At 40.5% G+C, this 24,803-nt stretch overlaps 1 protein-coding gene across 1 annotated transcript in view; it reads left to right on the top strand.

Moving 5' to 3' along the window:
- Window positions 1–608: 608 nt before the first annotated feature.
- Window positions 609–24,803, top strand: part of Nup37 (nuclear pore complex protein Nup37) — a 65,142-nt gene continuing 40,947 nt past the window's right edge. The window contains exons 1-2 of the mRNA XM_067148621.2: window positions 609–1,111; window positions 8,473–8,694. Coding sequence (XP_067004722.1) covers window positions 848–1,111; window positions 8,473–8,694 — 486 coding nt within the window. The 5' untranslated portion in view covers window positions 609–847. The remainder of the gene's footprint in view (window positions 1,112–8,472; window positions 8,695–24,803) is intronic.

The raw sequence follows: 24,803 nt of genomic DNA, 5'->3' as shown, positions 1-24,803 counted from the left end.
TCTGCATACAATCTTATTTTTGATGTTATATTGTTCCCTAAATCATTTGTGTACATTAAGAAAAGTAACGGATCGATTACACTACCCTGTGCAATTTCCTTCCAAACTTTCTCTTCCTGTGATATATAATTTCCTACTTTGACTTTCTGAAGCCTTGAATTTAGAAATGTTCTTATCCAGCTTATAACCCTACAGGACTGCAGGACGCATATTCATTTAATGAGGCAAAATTATATATTTACAAGAATATACGTGGAAATAAAATATCATCACTAAAACCCAGCCTCTTTCACTCTGCGCTTTCTCTGCCGTCCATTATATAGCTGACTTTGTTTTCTTAGTCACTACCTGACGGCCTTATGTATTATCAGGAAGGCAGTGTTTTGTCCTATTCTAATTTTTTTGATCCGGTGTGCGAAAATTTGTGGCATTGCTCCAGGTGAACTTGGGAATCTCTGTAGGCCTATTTAATTTATGACTATCCCGTGCCTATGATTCTCATTGCCACTGCCTACTAGATACGCACCCGGTGGCTTTTATAAGCAGCCATTGAATGCAAACAGCCATCGGATACAAATCGAGCAGGCAGTGCTCATTCCATACCGTTTTTGGCGGGTATCTTGGATTTTAAATGGGGGTAGTGACGATATTTGAGAAGAGCTGTCAAACGATAGACAAAAGTTGAAGTTTCTGACAGATAAATTTAGCTGTTGAGCTATTGTGACTGTTTAAATTTATTCTGTGCCTAGAAATCGTTTATAAATATTTGCCCAGTACAGGACAGTGTTTTACACCACGTGAAGTGAGGTTGTGGTTGTAGTAAGTACCGGTTAGGCGTTTGAATAATATGTTTTACTCTTCATCAGCCCTACACGTTGAGCGAGAATGGTCCACAGTAAGTGTGGACAAAGAATGGGGAGCGCAAGAAGACGTGGAGGGATCAGAGTCCGATATCCGTGACACTGTTTTCATTTCAAATCAGAAACCTTCGTTTGCATTATCGTGCACAGACCCAGTTTTGTTTGCTGAATTCGCTCCATTTGATTGGTGTAGTGATTTGATATGCATTACTTTTGAAGAGAGGATTGTTATAGGCCAACTTAAGAAACAGGTAGGTATGTTCAGGTCTGTCTGCTAACAAGACTCTTAGAGGTTAAAATATAACAATTAGCTCTCCATCTGGTAATTTTATAAACTTTCAAGACTGATCATGTGTATGAAATTTGTGTTCTTAGCGTATATGATGAGCAGATGTCATCTTTTGAGAAAACTAAATAATGATGTCACTGAAGTAGTCAAGGTAGGCTTACTTGATGGGATGGTGTTCTAGTTCCGCCGATAGAGAGGGAAAAACTGGGTTGGTGGATGGCAGTTCAATGTCACGAATGCTGAGTATTGCATGTCGCCAAAACAATAACAATGAGTTTGTGTGGAGCGCCTGAGTATTGCCCAGCTTTCAGTAGTCCTATATGTGCTGAGCAAAGTGAGTTATACATTGTTGTCCTATATTAATTAAGTTCTTGTGAGTAGTTTCTTTTTTTTTCTTTGCTATTGGCTTTAGGTTGCACCGACACAGATAGGTCTTATGGCAACGATGGGACAGGAAACGACTAGGAGTTGGAAGCGGCCGTGGCCTTATTTAAGGTACAGCCCCAGCATTAGCCTGGTGTGAAAACGGGAAACTACGGAAAACCATCTTCAGGGCTGCCGACAGTGGGGTTCGAACCCACTGTGTCCTGAATACTGGATAGCCTACTGGCCGCATTTCAACTGAGCGAGTTGGCCTTGCAGTTAGAGGCGCACAGCTGTGAGCTTGTATTCAGGAGATAGTGACTTTGAACCCCACTGTAGGAGTGGACGTGTATTTCGGGGTGTGCAGTTGTGAGCTTGCACCCGTGAGATAGTGGGTTCAAATCCCACTGTTGGCAGCCCTGAAGATGATTTTCTATTGTTTTCCATTTTCACACCAGGCAAATGCTGGGGCTGTACCTTAATTAAGGCTATGGCCACTTCATTCCCACTCCTAGCCATTTCCTATACCATTGTCACCATAAGACCTATCTGTGTTGGTGCGAAGTGGAGCCAGTTGTAAAAGAACTTCCCGTTTCAGATTCTTTAACCTTTCAGGACTCAAATGTCTAACTTTCCACGCTCCAACTTGCAGAATGTTAGCATTCGTCTTCCTGATGATTGCCCCTCCCCATCTCACGTTATCCCCACCTGGAGATCCAAATTCGGGACTATTTTACCTCTGGAATATTTCAGATGGGAGGAAGCCATGATGAGTATATTATTCATTCATACAGATAGAGACGCATGTTTTCGGGAGTTAGTTATGGCCGTCCCTTTCAGCCATGTAGCAGTATCAACACAGCTAGGCCATGTTAAAAATTATTAGTGGTCCATATCAGTCGATTGTCCAGACTGCCGCCCTTGCAACTTCTGAAAGGCTGTTACCTTCCTTTCAATAAATAATTTATTTGTCTGATCTCTTGGCAGATACACTTTCCATATGGTTGCACCTTTAGCTTTGTTACCTGGTTCATTGGGATCCAGAAGCCTGCCCACTGTGGCAGGGTTACATGGTTCACAGAGGAAGATATCATCATCATCATCATCATCATCATCATCATTGGAAGATGCAGTTTACTGCACTGTAAACTTTCTTATCTTACCAGGGATGAATCTGCAATAAAATTTTAATTTTGTTTACCTGTAAACTATGAAAAAGTGACACCAGGATTTCCCATTAACTCTTCTGTAGACTATTTGTTAGAATGTTTGTGATGGTTCTTCTGTAATTGTAAACTGAAGACTACCACTACACTATTACTGAAAGAGACAGAGTGCTATGTGTTATTTATTAGTAGGAAGTATGAGCTGAATTAGTTGGTCAGAGGAGCTCAGCGACTTTGAACTTGAATTAATTATTGGTTGTCTCATCAGTAATAAATCTGTAAGGGACATTTCAATGCTTCTCAGGGCCATTTTTTAATAAGAACCATAGTGTTAAAGATAGTGGCTATTTGTAGTCTCCCAATATTGAAGCTGTCTACTGTGAGTTCCATAGTGGTATTAATTTGAAAACCAACATAATGACTGTGCATTATTTGTTGAGAGTAATGGTAAACAAATGCTAAATATCACTCAGAGTTATGTACCATACAGAGTGAGTTCACTGGAGAGAAGGAAGGAGCAAATGTGAGATTGGGAGTGGTGAATCATGCTGTACAATGTGACAGTTCTGTGGGAGGGTTTGAGTGTGGCAAGAGCCTCGAGAATAATTTAATATGGAGGGCATGGCATTATAGTGTATGGAATGGACTTGACTGCACAGAAATTACAGTTGGGCCCACGAGAGTTGGAGTCTGATACTTGAGTGGTGAAAAGATTAATTGCGAAGTATGCTGCGTTGTCATAGTTACCTTCATCTGCGGCATATCACCCTTTCATACCGGCTGAGTGTTTAATAAAACATGTAGCCTAATGTAATTGATTAAACTTTGACCCGTTCCTTAGCTCGTGCTAATAATTCCAGCATTTACGATGGAACACGTCAATGCCGACAAATATGAGATTTTGTAATCACCAACAGAATCATCAGTTCCTGACAATACCTCAACAAATGCACATGTTCAATACAGAATAGAACTGTACAACTAGCCACTGATTAACTTACAAAAAAATAAACAATCAACAAAAATAATATCCAGAAAACAAACAAGTAAATACATACAGCAGCAACAGCTAACACAGTACCATACCAAATAATATCACAAAAGCAACTTAGAGCAAGCCAACCCATGTGGCGATAGCTTCCTTAAATGTGACATTGTTGTTATCGTTGCCATAGCAACAGACCATTTTCGAGCAGCGCTAGTCAACTTTTTCTTGCCAGTGGGGCTGATCATCAGACTCCGTCAACTCTTGTGGCTTTAGTATAAATGTAGAAGGATAAAAGGTAATTTTGCTCAGTTGCATATAGGCCCTATTGTTGTTGGTAGAAGACCAGTTCTATAACGTGACTATTTTCTATATCAGTATGACGATGCTGCTTTTTGAAGCAAAGTCTGTGTGGGAATGTTTTGTGGGCAGTAAGGCCATACATACGGCTGACCTCAATTTCAGGTGCATATGTGTTATATTGTAATCTATGTCAACTCTGCTCCAAATATTAATCATGCAGTGTTCTAGGTAAAGCTCTTCAGGAAGAATGGGCTGGCATTTCCTTAGAGACATCAGATATCTGGTAGTGTGTTCCCAGTAGAGTTAGAGCTGTTTAGGGTAGCCTAATATGTATTAATGCCCACTACTGGGAATAATAATTATGAGGGGAATTCCTCAAGGCAGTATTATTGGACCTTTATGTTTTCTTATATATATCAATGATATGTGTAAAGAAGTGGAATCGGAGATAAGGCTGTTTGCAGATGATGTTATTCTGTACAGAGTAATTAATAAGTTACAAGATTGTGAGCGGTTGCAGGGTGACCTCTATAGTGTTGTGAGATGGACGGTGGGCAATGGTATGATGATAAACAGGGTTAAAAGTCAGGTTGTGAGTTTCACAAATAGGAAAAGTCCTCTCAGTTTTAATTACTGCATTGATGGAGTGAAAGTTCCTTTTGGGGATCATTGTAAGTACCTAGGTGTTAGTATAAGAAAATACCTTCATTCGGGTAATCACATAAATATGATTGTTAATAAAGGGTACAGATCTCTTCACATGGTTATGAGGGTATTTAGGGGTGGTAGTAAGGATATAAAGGAGAGGGCATATACGTCTCCGGTAAGACCCCAACTAGAGTATGGTTCCAGTGTATGGGACCCTCACCAGGATTACTTGATTCAAAAACTAGAAAAAATCCAAAGAAAAGCAGCTCGATTTGTTCTGGGCGATTTCCGACAAAAGAGTAGCGTTACAAAAATGTTGCAAAGTTTGGGCTGGGAAGACTTGGTGGAAAGGAGACGAGCTGCTCGACTAAGTGGTAGGCCTATGTTCCGAGCTGTCAGTGGAGAGATTGCGTGGGAGGACATCAGTAGACGAATAAGTTTGGATGGTGTCTTTAAAAGTAGGAAAGATCACAATATGAAGATAAAGTTGGAATTCAAGAGGACAAATTGGGGCAAATATTCATTTATAGGAAGGGGAGTTAGGGATTGGAATAACTTTCCAAGGGAAATGTTCAATCATTTTCCAATTTCTTTGCGATCATTTAAGAAAAGGCTAGGAAAACATCAGATTGGGAATCTGCCACCTGGGCGACTGCCCTAAATGCAGATCAGTAGTGATTGATTGATTGATTGATTGATTGATTGATTGATTTTTGTAACGCTATTCTTTTGTTGGAAATCACCCAGAACAAATTGAGCTGCATAGTTTTTTGTGGATTTTTTCCAGTTCTTGAATCAAGTAATCCTGGTGAGGGTCCCATATGCTGGAACCATACTCTATGTGGGATCTTACCAGAGACTTATATGTCCTCTCATTTAAATCCTTACTACAAACCCTAAACACCCTCATAACCATGTGCAGAGATTTGCACCCTTTATTTACAATCCCATTTATGTGATTTCCCCAATAAAAATTTTTCCTTATATTAACACCTAGGTACTTACAATGATCCCCATAAGGAACTTTAACCCCATCAATGCAGTAATTAAAACAGAAGATTTTTCCTATTTGTGAAACTCACAACCTGACTTTTAACCCTATTTATCATCATACCATTGCCTGCTGCCCATCTCACAACATTATCAAAGTCATTTTGCAGTTGCTCACAATCTTATAACATATTTATTACTCTATACAGAATAACATCATCTGCAAAAAGCCTTATCTCTGATTCCACTTCTTTACTCATATAATTTATATATATGAAACATAAAGGTCCGATAATACTGCCTTGAGGAATTCCCCTCTTAATTATTATATGGTCAGGTAAAGCCTCGCCTACTCTAATTCTCTGAAATCTATTTTCTAGAAATATAGCAGCCCATAGGGTTGCTATTTTGTCTAGTCCAGTTGCACTCATTTTTGCCAGTAGTCTCCCATGATCCACCTTATCAAATGCTTTAGACAGGTCAATCGCGATACAGTCCATTTGACCTCCTGAATCAAAGATATCTGCTATATCTTGCTGGAATCCTACAAGTCGAGCTTCAGTGGAATAACCTTTCCTAAACCCGAACTGCCTTCTATCAAACCAGTTATTAATTTTGCAAATATGTCTAATATAATCAGAAAGAATGCCTTCCCAAAGCTTACATACAATGCGCATGTCAAACTTACTGGCCTGTAATAGTATACACAGGGCTACTATAGCTATTCTCACTTCATTTGGTATAGCTCCTTCATGCAAACAATTATCAAATAAGTACTTCAGATATGGTACTATATCCCAATCCATTGTCTTTAGTATATCCCCAGAAATTTTATCAATTCCAGCAGTTTGCCTAGTTTTCAACTTTTATATCTTATTGTAAATGTCATTGTTATCATAGGCAAGTTTTAATACTTCTTTAGTATTAGTCTCCTCCTCTATCTAGACATTATCCTTGTAACCAACAGTCTTTACATACTGTTGACTGAATACTTCTGCCTTTTCAAGATCCTTACATACACACTCCCCTTGTTCATTAATGATTCCTGGAATGTCTTTCTTGGAACCTGTTTTTGCCTTAAAGTACCTATACATGCCCTTCCATTTTTCACTAAAATTTGTATGACTGCCAATTATGCTTGCCACTGTGTTATCCTTAGCTGCCTTCTTTGCTGGATTCAATTTTCTAGTAAGTTCCTTCAATTTCTCCTTACTTCCACAGACATTTCTAACTCTATTTATTTCCAGTCTGCACCTCCTTCTTAATTGCCTTTGCTTCTCTGTTATAATATTGTGGTTCTTTGCCATTCCTTACCACCTTTAAAGGTACAAACCTGTTTTCACATTCCTCAACAGTTGCTTTAAACCCATCCCAGAGTCTGTTTACATTTTTATTTACCATTTTCCACATATCATAGTTACTTTTTAAGAACTCCTCATGCCTGTTTTATCAGCCATGTGGTACTGCCTATAGTCCTACTTTTAAGACCTTCCTTTCTATATAATTTATTTGTAAGTATGATAAAAACAGCTTCATGATCACTAATACCATTTATTACTTTGGTTTCTCGATAGGGCTCATCTGGTTTTACCAGCATCACGTACAGAATATTCCTCCCTCTAGTTGGTTCCATCATTTTCTGAATCAGCTGTCCTTCCCATATTAACTTATTTACAATTTGTTGATCATGCTTCCTTTTGTTTGCATTAGGCTACCTTCCCAATTGACATTTGGTAAATTCAGATGTCCCACTACAATCACATTCCTTTCCATGTCGTTTCCCACATATGATTATATCACCAAATAGTTCTGAATCAGCATCAGTGCTACTCTTTCCCAGTCTGTACACTCCAAAGACATTAAGTTGCCTTATTGTCTTTAGAAATGAGCCTTACACCTAGAATTTCTTGTTTGTCATCTTTAACTTTTTCGTAGCTTACACATTCTTCTTTGAGCAGAATGAATCCTCCCCCTCCTACCATTCCTATCCTATCTCTACAATGCATACTCCAGTCCCGTGAGAAAATTTCTGCATCCATTTTATAATTTCTCCGCCATGATTCATTTCCTATTACAATATCTGGTAAGTATATATTAAACTACTTAATTATATTCCTTTCTTTTCAATTTTATGTCATCCCTACTTGACTTCCAGATCCCTGTAACCATATCACCGCTCCCTATGCCACCCTGGTTCCCTGAATGTACCTCCCTATAACCCCTTAAACTAATTTCCTAACTTATATGTACCGGTACCACTACAGTTTAATTGAAGGCCATCTGAACGCAGATCCCTATCTCCTCTCCACCCATTAGGATCTAGAAATCTCACTTCCAGTTTCCCACATACCCAATCCGTAGCCTCATTTAAGTTCCCAATCACCTTCTAGACAGTATCCCTCCTACACGGTATTCCGCTGATAATCTCTGCTTCCTTAAACTTCACCTGTGCTGCATTTACCAGATCACACACATCCTCAAGTATGTTGGTACTTATACCTGCTTGCTTTACGTTGTTTGTACCAACTTGAAAGACTACCACCTTCTTCTTTCCCTCCTCCTTCTCTTCTACTTTCCTCAACATCTGCCGCTACATAATTCCTGAATAACACTCTACCCCAGTTCTCTTTCCTACACACACACTCACACTTGCACTTGCACTTGGGCACTCTCTCTCTCTCTCTCTCTCTCTCTCTCTCTCCAGCCCTATCTTTATTGACAGGGCAGAATCTACTTCCGCCCTTTCCTCCATTAACATAATGAACTACAATAGTGACAACACATTTATATTCCAAACCCATCCTGTCCTCCTTGCAGGGGTAGTTCAGAGTGCAATGAGAGTAAAATGTGTGTTTTCTTATCTTACAGGATCGTAATAGTGGTACGGAGGGTGGTGGTGAAGGCAAATACATCAATTTTTTACGTACTTTTGTTCATATCCACGGAAGTCCAACTTGTCTTTGTTGGAACCCAGCAACTCTAAGTCATGCAGAACCATCTAAAGTCTGTCTGTCTGTTTGCATAGGGTGTAAGGATCATAAGTTACGAGTCTTCAGTAGTAATTTGGGTGACAAGGAGCATAATGTGGTGGTAAGTTTCACTTTTAACCATGAAAATTTTAATTTCATTAGTACTGTACGTATTAAGCTAGACAATTAACATTGTAGTGAAGTGGTTAATAGAAATAGTAATTACTTACTTTTGTTGTGCTATTGCTGTAAGTTTTGAATTACTTAAAGGTATTATTTGGATTAATGTAGAAATTCATGTCTTCGTGTCTTGTTCAATATTTTATTTCATCCTGTGATGTAATTACCTTCCACCTGAACTTGGAAAGTATGGAAAATGAATCTTTACCATGCTGTAATTTGGAGGATTTCTGGCGAAAACAACCAGTGTCAAAAAAAAAAAAAATCAGTTTATTAGTAAAATGGAAATAACAGATTCTCGTCTCTCTATGTACATCACAAATTCTACAAAAGCAGCTATAGTCACTGAGATACTTGGTACTTCTGTAAAAACAAACAATGTTGGTTGGCTTTCCAGCAAGAACATAGTCAAATGACATTGTTTGTTTTTGCTTGCAATCCATAACATGTTCCACTATGTTGTGTTGCAGCCATCAGCTGTTACCATTGCATTATGTCGAAAGCTGAGAGGGATTCTGAGCGCATTGTAGAATGGCCTCTTAAAAGGCGGAAGAAAAAGAAGAGATGTGTTGAGTTAAAAAGAATATAGAGTGAAGGGAGTGTTTCATCAAAGCAACAAAAAGGAATGACTGGAGATGATTGCAGTTATTTTGCTTGTTAACTTTAAGGTTGTGTGTGCTCATTTACAAAGCTCATGGTTCAGTATTGAGCGAGTGCTTTTTGCTTTTGGGGATTTATTTATCAATAATCATTGCGTTTCACTTACAGTAAAACAATATGATATTAATTATTACTAACGGTTCTGATACATTTGCAGCTGCAGAAGACTGAAATGCTTTTCATGGATAGGTCTTGAGAACAGAGAAAAACTCCTGACACGTGGTGGTGATTACTGTTTTAAGAGGAAGTACAACTAGGCAACCATCCTCTGTATAACACTATGATTCAGTGGTATGTCATCTAAGAATGAACTGAATTTTTACCTCTCAGAACTCATAATTTTCCAACATAAAACAGAAAAGGCATTGGTGTAAAGAGGAAACTGGCCTTTCTTATAACTTATAACCATGATGTCATCTATTCTTATAAAGTAAGAGTTAATGGCATTGAGGACGAAGTGTGCCACAATTCTATGATTGCTTTACATGGAATAACTAGAGCTAGAAATATTCTGCATTCCTTAAAGGTAACGGGTGTTTCACCCAAGGATATGAATGATAAGTACCATTCACGACCAAACAAGGGCACATAAAGTAATTCAGGGTCAGACAGTCTCAATATTCCTGTCGTGATAACCCAAACAGAGTATATTTACCGGAGTGTTTGAACGTGAGCCGTATGCTCAAAATGTTCTTTGATGAAGTAAGACTGAATGTGCCAGACAAGCTTTATTATAGTGTTTTCAGTGAGCTGATTGCAGAAACTATGACTAGTTTTAAGCGTTAGAAAACGTCTACCTAAACAACGTCTAAGTCACGCATGATACTCCATTGCATCAAGAGTGTTCAGCTGGTGTTCAGCTAAAAATCATTTAAAGTTTCAATATTGGTTTGAAAATGGAAATAGAAGTATCCTCCATGTAATTCTTTGCTTGTCGCAAACAGTGAAATTCGTCGTTAGTCAGCTGTTGTCTTCCTGCACATTACACAAATATGGCTAAGCATGAGCATGAATTGCCGACAGATACGGTAAGACCAATATAAATGGTCCGTTATTGGACATTATAAATTTTCCAGCTAGCTCATTCCAGGTTGCCAGCGTTTCGCCCCCGTGTGCTAGGCTGGGCTCATCAGTTGGTACCTAGCACACCTACCAAGACGCATGGCCAGTGCATACCGTGCAGGCCACTGCGTAGGCTAATTGTAGCCACCGGCAGTGCCAATGCACTATGAGACACTGTCTCACTACTAAAAATTGATGCCTGCTTGGCCATCAGATGATACAGATGTCGATTCCCATAGGGGATATGTAATATTTGTTCCGAATGAGTAAATTTATAATACCAATATAAATGGTCCGTTATTGGACATTATAAATTTTCCAATTAACTCATTCCAGGTTGCCAGCGTTTCGCCGCCGTGTGCTAGGCTGGGCTCATCAGTTGGTACCTAGCACACCTACCAAGATGCATGGCCAGTGCATACCGTGGAGGCCACCTGGAATGAGTTAGCTGGAAAATTTATAATGTCCAATAACGGACCATTTATATTGGTATTATAAATTTACTCATTCGGAACAAATATTACATATCCCCTATGGGAATCGACATCTGTATCATCTGATGGCCAAGCAGGCATCAATTTTTAGTAGTGAGACAGTGTCTCATAGTGCATTGGCACTGCCGGTGGCTACAATTAGCCTACGCAGTGGCCTCCACGGTATGCACTGGCCATGCGTCTTGGTAGGTGTGCTAGGTACCAACTGATGAGCCCAGCCTAGCACACGGGGGCGAAACGCTGGCAACCTGGAATGAGTTAGCTGGAAAATTTATAATGTCCAATAACGGACCATTTATATTGGTATTATAAATTTACTCATTCGGAACAAATATTACATATCCCCTATGGGAATCGACATCTGTATCATCTGATGGCCAAGCAGGCATCAATTTTTAGTAGTGAGACAGTGTCTCATAGTGCATTGGCACTGCCGGTGGCTACAATTAGCCTACGCAGTGGCCTCCACGGTATGCACTGGCCATGCGTCTTGGTAGGTGTGCTAGCTGCCAACTGATGAGCCCAGCCTAGCACACGGCGGCGAAACGCTGGCAACCTGGAATGAGTTAGCTGGAAAATTTATAATGTCCAATAACGGACCATTTATATTGGTATTATAAATTTACTCATTCGGAACAAATATTACATATCCCCTATGGGAATCGACATCTGTATCATCTGATGGCCAAGCAGGCATCAATTTTTAGTAGTGAGACAGTGTCTCATAGTGCATTGGCACTGCCGGTGGCTACAATTAGCCTACGCAGTGGCCTCCACGGTATGCACTGGCCATGCGTCTTGGTAGGTGTGCTAGGTACCAACTGATGAGCCCAGCCTAGCACACGGGGGCGAAACGCTGGCAACCTGGAATGAGTTAGCTGGAAAATTTATAATGTCCAATAACGGACCATTTATATTGGTATTATAAATTTACTCATTCGGAACAAATATTACATATCCCCTATGGGAATCGACATCTGTATCATCTGATGGCCAAGCAGGCATCAATTTTTAGTAGTGAGACAGTGTCTCATAGTGCATTGGCACTGCCGGTGGCTACAATTAGCCTACGCAGTGGCCTCCACGGTATGTACTGGCCATGCGTCTTGGTAGGTGTGCTAGGTACCAACTGATGAGCCCAGCCTAGCACACGGGGGCGAAACGCTGGCAACCTGGAATGAGTTAGCTGGAAAATTTATAATGTCCAATAACGGACCATTTATATTGGTATTATAAATTTACTCATTCGGAACAAATATTACATATCCCCTATGGGAATCGACATCTGTATCATCTGATGGCCAAGCAGGCATCAATTTTTAGTAGTGAGACAGTGTCTCATAGTGCATTGGCACTGCCGGTGGCTACAATTAGCCTACGCAGTGGCCTCTACGGTATGCACTGGCCATGCGTCTTGGTAGGTGTGCTAGGTACCAACTGATGAGCCCAGCCTAGCACACGGGGGAGTTAGCTGGAAAATTTATAATGTCCAATAACGGACCATTTATATTGGTATTATAAATTTACTCATTCGGAACAAATATTACATATCCCCTATGGGAATCGACATCTGTATCATCAACAGATACGGTAAGTGTATCTCTTTCGTTGGAAATGAAATCTCATAATATTATCAAGACTAAACTGACGTGCAACCGAACAAGGAAGTGTAGCCTTGATTATAATGTTGTTACGGTGAGTGTAGCCTAAATGACATTGGCGAAGGGAAGATGAAATTGTAGTACTGTGTAACCGAATGAGTTGTATGGGCCATATAGTTGTAGCTTGCTTTCTCGAGATCATAGGTTCAAATCGCACCACCAGCAGCCCTGAAGATAATTTTCCATAGTATCCCCATTTTTACACCAGGCAAATACTGGGGCTGTTAATATGGCCACAGCTCTTCCTTCCCACTCCTTGACTTCTCCTATCTCCTAGTTGCAGGAAACTTATCTAAATTAGTATGACGATTATCCAGAAAAATACATGCGCAACCTACTTTATAGTGCCACTATTATGTGTGCTTGGCAGTAAACATAATATAGCTGTTTCTCTCCTGGTTGATGTATGTGATAGCCCGCTGAAGATCGAGACAAGTTATTCTGATATGGATGTAGTCAATGTGACCTGTAATTCCTGGGAAATTATCCCAGATATAATAAAATATATCGGTTGCCAAGAATTGTTGTTAAGTTGACAGTTACCGGACTGTGCCTTATGTCAGTGTCAGGCTCAAGAAACAAGTTCCTGGTCTCTTGAAAAGTGAAATCATATTTTAAAATGTATCTGCTCGATCATTTCAGATGAATTGCTGCATTTTCACTGCAGACGATCCACAGGTTGCCATTGGACTAACCTTTCTTCCCGGAATCGTCTCAATATGATAATAAAAATTATAGGCTATGTTTCATGGTACATAACCTCTGATTGTGACTCACTCCTAAAATTTGAGGTTAAACAGTGTCCTCAGCAGTGTTTAAACATGGCCGGTTGAACATTGGTTTTAGACAGTGTCTAAGTGATAAATAACGTCTTAGCAATGTGGCAGCCGTACTTCAATATTGTTTAACCGTTAACATTGTCTAAATACCGTTTCTGCAGTCGGCCCAATGAATTTAACATCAAGTTCGGTATTCCCAGAACAGGTACTTATTGCACATGTGATGCATTACAGTTACAAATAGAAAATGCATCAGATCATGAAGAAAAGAAAGTACTCATGCCAGTGGAGGAGTTGCATCAGAGGAGGGCAGATCCATTTTTTGAAATGAAGAGAGCATACAAACAAGCTGTTAGAGAAAGGACTTGCAAGGTAATTTAATTTAATTTCATGCAGAACCTGCCATTGCCTCATATAGATACTAATGACGTACTCTTCTGCAGGCAACTCTAGTATTATGTGTTTGGTGTACACGATTTGGCAGGTGACAGTGGTACGAGATATGTTTACAAAGAAACAGTAGGAAGAAAGGGGGAAAATGAAGTCATGTCTATGTTGTTACATTATTTTAATAGCAAAGCCATCACTGCCAATCATTTAGTTCTGCTGAGTGATGGGTGCTCTGGACAGAATAAGAATCATACATTGGTCTGTTTCCAATACATACTAGTTCACTGCCTCCATCTCTTCAAAATAATAACTCGTGTTTTTCCCATTAGGGGCCATTCCTTCCTTCCTTCCCAGTGACTAAGACTTTGCACTGATTAAGAAGAAAAAAGAGAAGTACTTCACCAGAAGTACCAAATGGCTGGAATGAAATAACGAGTTCAGTAAAAGTACAGTAAAGTAAAAGTCCATTTACACAGTCTACAAATTCCAGTCATTCAACTAAATGGCGTTGCTATCCCATTCTGTAAATCAGTAAAAAGCCTTGGAGTCACTGTAAATGAAACTTTAAACTTGGATGAGCATGTCACTAACTATGCAGGAAAGTTCATTCATCACTTCATCCCCTTAAGATTCACCAGACCGTATTACCTCTCAACTTAAAAATAAAACTGGTTCACACATTGATAGTTCCAATTTTTAACTATTGTGATGTTGTGTTGCTGGATGCTACCAGTGAACAAAATAGGAAATTGCAATGAGCTTTAAACTCCTGCATTAGATTTATTTTTTCATTGCATTTTGCCTCGCATGTATCCCCTTTTTATGCACAACTTTCTTGGTTAAAAGTAGAGCAGCATAGAAATCACCATGTATCAACCCTTATTTATCGACTCTTGACTGAAAATATACCTGAATATCTCTCCGGTAATTTCCGTTTTTTATCTTCCTTTCATAACCGTGACACGTGATCTGGGTCAACAATTGCAATACCTCCACAACATACATCTGCCTTCAGTAATTCTTTCCTTGTGTCGGGCGCTAGAATATGGAATGCTTTACCCCATGAAATTAGAAATTGTTCCTCATTAATTACCTTCAAAAGACAGTCTAAAGATTTCCTCTTGAATACGTAGGCTATGTGTGAATGTGTGAGTGAATGTCTTGAGTAAATTGTTCCCAAAAGTTTACATAAATTACTGTTATATTATATGAATTTCACCTAGAGCAGTTAATATTGAATTTATTTTTCTCATTTTAGACTTAGGATGTAATCTTTTAGTTTTAGTCTATATTAAGTTATATTATTATAATATTATATACAGTGTGTTAAGTTTGAATATTAAGTTTGTATTCAGTATTAAGCCGCATAATGTGGTTAAGTGTAAGAGATGGCCAAGAGCCCTAACTTCGCATTAAATAAATTCATCAATAAATAAAATAAATAAATAAATAAATAAATGGTTCATGTTTGTGGGTTACTGTAGTCACGTCCTAGTACGTGAACCATGGGAAATGGCCGAGTGGCCTAGTAAGTGGTCCTGAGAGTTGGGATACCAGTTGCTATGGAATGGGAGTGGCCATCTCGGACATGTGAGTCGTGGCCCTCCTTGTGCTTAGGCGCCTAGGACTATACAATTCACCGGTGGTCCATAACCCGTTAGAGGAGAGATCCTCACTTGGACTATGTGCAAGTAGGGTAGCATCCTGCTTCATGAATTTACCGAGCTCAGAACATTTTAAGCAAGCCTCGGACCTGTGGGAGTAATGGAGTCCCATTCCCATTTGACAGGCGAGGGACTCCTTGGAAACAACTTGGCGAACGAAATGGAATTCGTTGGGGAGCTATCAATATTAATGGGGCTTATGGAAGAAAGACGGTAGAACTGGCTGTGTCAGCAAAGAGGATGCATCTGGATGTGCTAGGAGTAAGTGATATTCGGGTAAGGGGAGATAATGAGGAAGAGATAGGAGATTATAAAGTGTACTTGACGGGTGTTAAAAAGGGAAGAGCAGAGTCTGGGGTAGGGCTCTTTATCAGGAATACCATTGCACGCAACATAGTTTCTGTTAGGCACATAAATGAGCGAATGATGTGGGTAGACTTGTCAGTTGGAGGAATTAGGACAAGAATTGTGTCCGTGTATTCACCATGTGAGGGTGCAGATGAGGATGAAGTTGACAAGTTTTATGAAGCATTGAGTGACATCGTGGTCAGGGTCAACAGCAAGGATAGAATAGTGCTAATGGGCGATTTCAATGCGTGAGTTGGGAATAGAACTGAAGGATACGAAAGGGTGATTGGTAAATGTGGGGAAGATATGGAAGCTAATGGGAATGGGAAGCGTTTGCTGGACTTTTGTGCTATTATGGATTTAGCTGTTATGAGTACATTCTTCAAGCATAAGGCTATTCACCGCTACACATGGGAGGCTAGGGGTACCAGGTCCATAATAGACTATATCTTAACAGACTTTTAATTCAGGAAAAATCTGTTAGGAATGTATGAGTTTTTCGTGGATTTTCGATGATACAGACCACTATCTGATCTGTAGTGAACTAAGTATCTCTAGGCCTAGGGTAGAGAAAGTGAAATCTGTCTGCAAACGAATAAGGGTAGAAAATCTCCAGGATGAGGAAATTAGACAGAAGTACATGGATATGATTAGTGAGAAGTTTCGAACAGTAGACAGTAAGCAGGTTCAGGATATGGAAAGTGAATGGGTGGCATACAGGGATGCTGTAGTAGAAACAGCAAGGGAATGCCTAGGAACAACTGTGTGTAAAAATGGGAAAAGGCGAACATCTTGGTGGAATGATGAAGTAAGAGCAGCCTGTAAACGTAAAAAGAAGGCTTATCAGAAATGGCCCCAAACAAGGGCCGAGGCAGACAGGGATTTTTACGTAGATGAAAGAAACAGAGCGAAACAAATAGTTGTTGAATCCAAAAAGAGGTCATAGGAAGATTTTGATAATAACCTGGAAAGTCTAGGTCAAGCAGCAGGGAAACCTTTCTGGACAGTAATAAAGAATCTTAGAAAGGGAGGGAAAAAGGAAATGAACAGTGTTTTGAGTAATTCAGGTGAACTCATAATAGATCCCAGGGAATCACTGGAGAGGTGGAGGGAATATTTTGAACATCTTCTCAACGTAAAAGGAAATGTTCTTGGTGGTGCCACGAACAACGGAGCTCATGCAGAGGAGGAAAATTATGTTGGTGAAATTATGCTTGAGGAAGTGGAAAGGATGGTAAAAATCTCCATTGTCATAAGGCAGCAGGAATAGATGAAATTAGACCTGAAGTGGTGAAGTATAGTGGGAATGCAGGGATGAAATGGCTTCATAGAGTAGTAAAATCAGCATGGAGTGTTGGTAAGGTATCTTCAGATTGGACAAAAGCAGTAATTGCACCTATCTATAAGCAAGGGAACAGGAAGGATTGCAACAACTATTGAGGTATCTCATTGATTAGTATACCAGGCAAAGTATTCACTGGCATCTTGGAAGGGAAGGTGCGATCAGTCGTTGAGAGGAAGTTGGATGAAAACCAGTGTGGTTTCAGACCACAGAGAGGCTGTCTGGATCAGATTTTCAGTATGCGCCAGGTAATTGAAAAATGCAGCGAGAGGAATAGGCCTTTGTGTTCATGTTTCGTAGATCTAGAGAAAGCATATAACAAGGTACCGAGGGAACAGATGTTCACTATACTGGAGGAGTATGCAATTAAAGGTAGATTATTAAAATCAATCAAAGGCATTTATGTTGACAACTGGGCTTCAGTGAGAATTGATGGTAGAATGAGTTCTTGGTTCAGGGTACTTACAGGGGTTAGACAAGGCTGTAATCTTTCACCTTTGCTGTTCATAGTTTACATGGATCATCTACTGAAAGGTATAACATGGCAGGGAGGGATTCACTTAGGTGGAAATGTAAGCAGTTTGGCCTATGCTGATGACTTGGTCTTAATGGCAGACTGTGCCGAAAGCCTGCAGTCTAATATCTTGGAACTTGAATATAGGTGCAATGAGTATGGTATGAAAATTAGCCTCTCGAAGACTAAATTGATGTCAGTAGGTAAGAAATTCAATAGAATTGTATGTCAGATTGGTGATACAAAGCTAGAACAGGTCGATAATTTCAAGTATTTAGGTTGTGTGTTCTCTCAGGATGGTAATATAGGAAGTGAGATTGAATCAAGGTGTAGTAAAGCTAATGCAGTGAGCTCGCAGTTGCGATCAGCAGTATTCTGTAAGAAGGAAGTCAGCTCCCAGACGAAACTATCTTTACATCGGTCTGTTTTCAGAACAACTTTGCTCTATGGGAGCGAAAGCTTGGTGGACTCAGGATATCTTATTCATAAGTTAGAAGTAGCAAGTAGCAAGAATGATTGCTGGTACAAACAGGTGGGAATAATGGAAGGAGGGTACTCAGAATGAGGAGATAAAGGCTACTTTAGGAATGAACTCGATGGATGAAGCTGTAGGCATAAACCGGCTTCGGTGTTGGGGTCATGTGATGCGAATGGAGGAGGATAGGTTATCTAGGAGAATAATGGACTCTGTTATGGAGGGTAAGAGAAGTAGAGGGAGACCAAGACGACGATGGTTAGACTCGGTTTCTAACGATTTAAGGATAAGAGGTATAGAACTGAACGAGGCCACAGCACTAGTTGCAAATCGAGGATTGTGGCGACGTTTAGCAAATTCTCAGAGGCTTGCAAACTGAGCGCTGAAAGGCATAACAGTCTATAATGATAATGTATGTATAAATAAATAATAGAGAGAATTCTTAATGGCAAAAAATTTACTCGCTATAACAAATTGTCATTATATCTGATTTTTCGTTAAAGTAGGGGGGAAAAAAAACACACATTAAAATCAGTATGAAATGGCATTCAGTTTGTTCAAAAGTTGCATTTTCGCAGATTTCCATACTGCAGCTTACCTGTTAGTTATCTTCTAATTCCGAGAAACCTTAACCCGTATTTTCAATCTCTTTCTGAAAATTGGACTATTATCACTCCAGTGGGGTCTGTGACAAACGTTTCGGTTTACTTATTCAAATTGCATCATCTAACCTAACCTTATATGCATAATGAAAACAGATTTCAAGCAACAGTAAAGTAATGACTACCTTTTCGCTATAAATTTACATGGGAATAGTCTTTCCACGTTTAACCACACACGGGAAAATATGGTGGTATCTCATTAGGGATTTCCTCATAATGACGATTTCTAGCTTACAACGCTGTAAATTCGAGGTACCAATTCAAGTCGTATTAAATCTGCGGTATATAAAAATACATCACTTATTGCATCACAAGTTTTCAATTACTGCTTTGTACGGTCACATTTTTTTGCAACTTGTTTTTACATTGCACCGACACAGGTAGGTCTTATGGCAACGATGGACAGGAAGGGCTAGGAGTGGGAAGAAAGCATCCATGGCCTTAGTTAAGGTACAGCCCCCAGCATTTGCCTGGTGTGAAAATGGGAAACCACGGAAAACCATCTTCTGGGCTGCCGACAGTGGGGTTCGAACCCACTATCTCCTGAATATTGGATACTGGCGGCACTTAAGCGACTGCAACTCTCGAGCTCGGTCTAATCACATTTTTCCTAACCCTGAAAACGTTCTTTGTCATCTCTTGTCAAAGAAAGGTGATTTCCAGCACAGATTAGAGCCTTCGCCAATGGAGGCCTGTTGGAGAAAGTTGCGCGGGTGCGTGAAAACGAGTAAATGGCCTTGAAGTCCTGATCTTTACAGGGTAAATTACACCTTCGGGAAGCAAGTCATTAGCCTCACAAAAGTTTAGTTTGCTCTCTGGTTTTTACTGATATTGCTAAATAACTCAGAAAGCCTCTTTGTGCTTGTATGTCACGTTCCATTCAGAAGTTAGAAATTTATTGTGTTGAGTTATACAGTGAAAGGTACTGAATATCTGTCACGTGATAGCCTATGTACCGATTGGGAACATAATAGTTGGAAATTGACTGGCGTGGTCATATTATTGCGTAGACCCGTTATGGATACTGAAAAAGTCGTGATATCGCTTACTAATGAAGACAAAATTAAAATCCAGGAAGTGGACAGGCATCCGCATTTTTCAATGGTTGTTTATGTGTTGAAACTCGCACCTCAAGTTTCGACTCGAGTTGATCCAATTGATATATATATATATATATATATTGATTCTCACAAGGAATCTGAAATATTTGTTCCGAATGAGTAAATTTATAATACCAATATAAATGGTCCGTTATTGGACATTATAAATTTTCCAGCTTACTCATTCCTGGTTGCTAGCGTTTCGCCCCCGTATGCTAGGCTGGGCTCATCAGTTGGTACCTAGTACACCTACCAAGACGCATGGCTATTGCATACCGTTGAGGCCAGTGCGTAGGCTAATTGTAGCCACCGGCAGTGCCAATGCACTATGAGAGACTTTGTCTTATTACCAAAACTCGATGCCTGCTTGGCCATCAGATGATATATATGTTGATTCCCACAGGGAATCTGAAATATTTGTTCCGAATGAGTAAATTTATGAATTTAAAATACCAATATAAATGGTCCGTTATTGGACATTATAAATTTTCCGGCTAACTCATTCCTGGTTGCCAGCGTTTCGTCCCCGTGTGCTAGGCTGGGCTCATCAGTTAGTACCTAGCATACCGTGGATATTTTTAAAAAAAAATTTTATTTACGGGGGGCCCCATAGTCCGCTCCCCCGCCGTGGCAATCGACTCAATCTACATTGCCTCTGACATGCTATTAACCCATTAGCGCCTGAATTAATTTTTTTTCTGAGATTTGCTTATTTATTGTGTTTTGCCGCATGTTTGAGACCAAAATAAACTAATAAAACAAGTTTCAGAATTTTGGAATCGCTAGGTCATAATATATTTGATGTTGCCATATGGCAACGCTAGGCGCTTGCACTACCTATTTTTAAACAATGGTTTTGAAAGTCGAATTTAGGTTGCAAAGTGTTTTTTGTTTTTGTTTTCGTGCAATAACAATTTTGAAATATCTTAGCATTATTTGTTGTAAGAATATGGAATATCAGTTTTTATTCACATCACAGCAAAAAGAAAATAGAATTATTGAACAAGGGAGAAAATATTTGTTTGCAGTACATAGACACATATGTACAGTTCATTGCCTGTCAAAACAAAAAATCATTGGAACAATATAATAACATCAAAAATAAAGAAAATGAAGAATCAAAGAACTTCAGGTGTAGTTGCAAACTATAGAGTAACTACAGTAGTCTATATTTTCGGAGGCCCACCCTCAGTACTTGCACGTTAGCCACAGAGATAGAGAATGACAATCTTTCACTGTCTTCATATCATTCTGCATGTCCCAATAAGAATGCTTGGAGGGCAACCTATTATATCCAGAAATGAAAAGTATGGCGATAAAGCAACGAATTTTATCAGAAGTTATTTGTGGGTACGTACAATTTAAATACACTGCATATGTTTTAGTCTCTCGAACTAAATGTTCGATCAGCTGGTTATCTAAGTAATAATAATAACAACGTAAACGTTTCCACCTTTTCAATACTAAAATATATTCACAAAATTATAAATTACACGGTACTAGTTTCGACCCATTATTCTCAGTTCAATACGGACCAAAAACATGAAATTCATAACCATTAACAGCTGGTCATCTGTAAACAATTCAAAAATGTCAACAACAGTCAAGGATTTTCACTTGCTATAACTAGGCTCCAGAAATGTCAACAGTCGCCCAGTATTGAAATCATCCCCATAGGTCTATCTTAGTTTATTTGATTTATTATTTCCTCTATCAGTTATCCGCTCTTTCGCAGCATCGGGTATTAAAACAGATCTTGCATCAGTAGACAGAAAAGGCACTTCGTCCTCTGGTAACACACCTTCACCATCGTAACTAATCCCAATTCTTTCATTATTTACAAGCTTCATTTCAGCACTGCCACGTAACTGTCAAGAGAGATATTATCATTAAGCCCACCATCATCTTCATCACCAGGAGCCCTCATCTGTAAGTACATTTACATAGGGCGGTTCCACAAAAATATCACTATCGAGATCTTCAGTCAGTAGCATGTCCAGTGCTTCTAAAAGGGAAAATCCTTTCCTGAAGATGTATGAATCAGTGTAAATTATCATGATCTGACAGCTGCAGCAATTTTACTGAGTATAAACGCCTAGCATTGCCATATGGCGATTTTGCAGGAATCTTAAAATAACCAAGAGTCCACCAGTCTTTGTGTCACAACAATAGATTTTTAAATTAAATAAACGTGATTACTCGATTCTATAAACTCTTCTCTAACTGTCGGATGACACAACAATCTTGCAGATTATTTCTTGTTGCCAACAGTATTAAAAGAAAAAGGTGCGAAAATCGTTACCATATGGCAACACAAGGCGCTAATGGGTTAATTTTGAAGTAGAAAAGAGAGAGCAGGGAAGAGCGGGAAGTGATATAAGGAGTATCTGCCTGTTTCCAGGTTAGACACGTTACCAGGCGAGTGTGTATTGGTTGGATGGTGTTAAGGTGTACATACAGAAATATTGAAGGGTCGGGGAAAAACCACATAGGCAGAAAAAGAGAAAGAGCCTACATGTAAAACCTGACATCTTTTGATAGCACATGCAAGGATGTAGGCTGGAAAAGTCCAGAGGTTTTGTAAGTTAGGAGTACGTGTCATGCAATCATAACCATTTTCCTAGCTTTGTCAATTAATATGGTGAATCAGTCCTTTTTGTCACTGCCTGGTGTGACTTGGATCTGCTGGCATCTGGGCTTTGGGCCACGGGTTAGTCCCTTGGTCCAATAGCCAGCGGTCCCTGGTGCCAAGTGTCCTTTATGGAGAAGGGGAGTAGAGCCAAGCCTTACTTGGGGGAAGGGGCTTCTTCTTCTCGCCTGCTGACGTCCCTTCTTTGCGGTGTTGGTGGCACACACTTGTCTCCTGCAACTATACACACACATATACTCATACATACATCATTATCATATATACATTTATACGTTTCTTGGTAGAGTGCGGGGCGCTCCTCCGCTCTCATGTCCTGTAAAACAAGTAAACAATTAAGTAGTTAGATGATAGCTTCAGGGATGGGTTTTCTGTCCACTCCCTTGTCACTGGCGGGAGGCATAGCGAACATCATCAGCCGTTAATGTACAAAGACTAGGCCCTGTGCTTAAAGTGTTCAAAATTGTTAAAAGAATAACAATGTCGTAATAAAAAGTAATATGATAACATTAGACTTAGATTGTAACAATATATACAGATTAACAGCGAGAATTTGTCGTGGAATACATTGAACGATTTGTTGTTTTGGTGCTTGGGGTTATTCTCATATTCCTCTGGGTTCGCTTCCAGTGTAAATATCACTAGTTGATGCCTCGATCCTAGGTCGTTTATGACTTTTATGCTGTGTCTTTGAGGAATATGTCGCAGTAGGGCTATGTCTAGTATATCGGAGACCTGATCTTTTGGCGCTAGGAACGTGGGTTTGCTGGGGGCTGTTACCACAGTCCTGGGATAGCATGTGGTTGTACAGCCTTGTGCCTTCTGGGTTAGGTCTCAGGCAGCCCCAGCTGGCGTGTTTCAAATTTAGGTCTCCTCCTAGGATCGTGTTTCGAATTTAGCCTTAGTACCGTTTCAATGTCTTTTGTGTTAAGGCTTTCCAGTCTGGCGTATACCGATATGACATTGATGAGTGTTCCTTGCACTGGCATGGCAATTCCGCATGCCTCCAGCTTGACTGGCTCTGGTAAGTCTAGTTCCATATGTTTAATATCCTTCCTTACCAGAACTGCCACCCCTCCGACTATTAGCCTTGTCGCTTCTGTGTGATTTGTAGCCTCTTATGGTGAACTTCCCCGGTGGGAGGAAGGTTTCTGTTAGGAGAACTACGTGTATCGTATTCGCGGCTAGTAAGGCTTCGAGTTCGTATTTTCTTGACCTGACGCCCTGGCAGTTCCATATTAGAACTCGAAGCCCTTGTGTGTTGTTGGTGTTATTATTATTGTTATTATTATCATCCTCATTGGGTTGTTCAGCCATCTAGGGTTAGGAGTTCGGAGATCTCGTTCGCCAAGTCCCCTAGCCATGGGAGTGATAGGGTCGCAGCCAGCAGGTTATGATCGCGGTTAAGTTCAAGTTCGGGAAGAGGTTTTCAGAATTTCGTCTATCTTTTCCTTGTGAACACCCTTCCTGCCATGTTCCTTCATGGCTGTTACACCTGTGTTAGTGTTTCAGTTGTAGGTGGTGAGATGGGTGGGACTGTTGTTGTGCCGGGGGCGGGTGTTGGGGGGGAGGGGTGCCTCAGATGCTGGTTTATTGGCGGCAGGTTGCGTGCGGGGGTGGAGCTGGCATGGGGCGGGCCCTGTGGCAGCTCGGGGGGGAGCTAGCATGGTCTTAACCTGCCTTTGGTTCTTTAGTTGGGGCTGGGCCTTCTTTCTGTTTTTGTCGGAGGTCTTGGCTTGGACGGTAGTGGGGGCTGGTTGGGCTGAGGGCCCAGGGTTGTGTTCACCCTCCGTCGGTATAGGTTTAAAATTTAAGATGCCTCCACCTGATGGATGCTGCGTGCCTGAAGGGCCATGATTTTGGCCCTTTGTGCCTGAAGGGCCTGCAGGACCTGAAGAGTCCTTTTTGCCTGAGGGGCCTGATTCCTGCTTGCTTGAAGCGCCTGTGCCTGAAGGGCCTGCTTGGGCTTTAGGGTTGCCACGCTTGTCGCCCTTTAGCCCTTTGTCTTGATAGGCGGCTTCGAAGTCCCTGCGGCTGGGACAGTCCTTAAAATTAGCCGCGTGTTTCCCCCCCACAGTTAGCGCACTTGGAGTATGCGGGGTCGCTGCCGTGGGGGCAGTCGTGGGACAAGTGGGAGGCGGCGCATCTGCGGCATCTGGGCTCCAGTCGGCACGCTGCCCCTGGATGACCATGCCTCTGACACACTCCACATTGAGGGCCAGTGGCTGGGGGGCGGTATGGCTAGACCGACA

Source organism: Anabrus simplex, chromosome 5 (genome assembly GCF_040414725.1).
Source record: "Anabrus simplex isolate iqAnaSimp1 chromosome 5, ASM4041472v1, whole genome shotgun sequence".
Lineage (NCBI taxonomy): Eukaryota > Metazoa > Arthropoda > Insecta > Orthoptera > Tettigoniidae > Anabrus > Anabrus simplex.
Note: the sequence above shows the minus strand (reverse complement) of the source record. Positions and strands in the feature narration are given on the sequence as shown.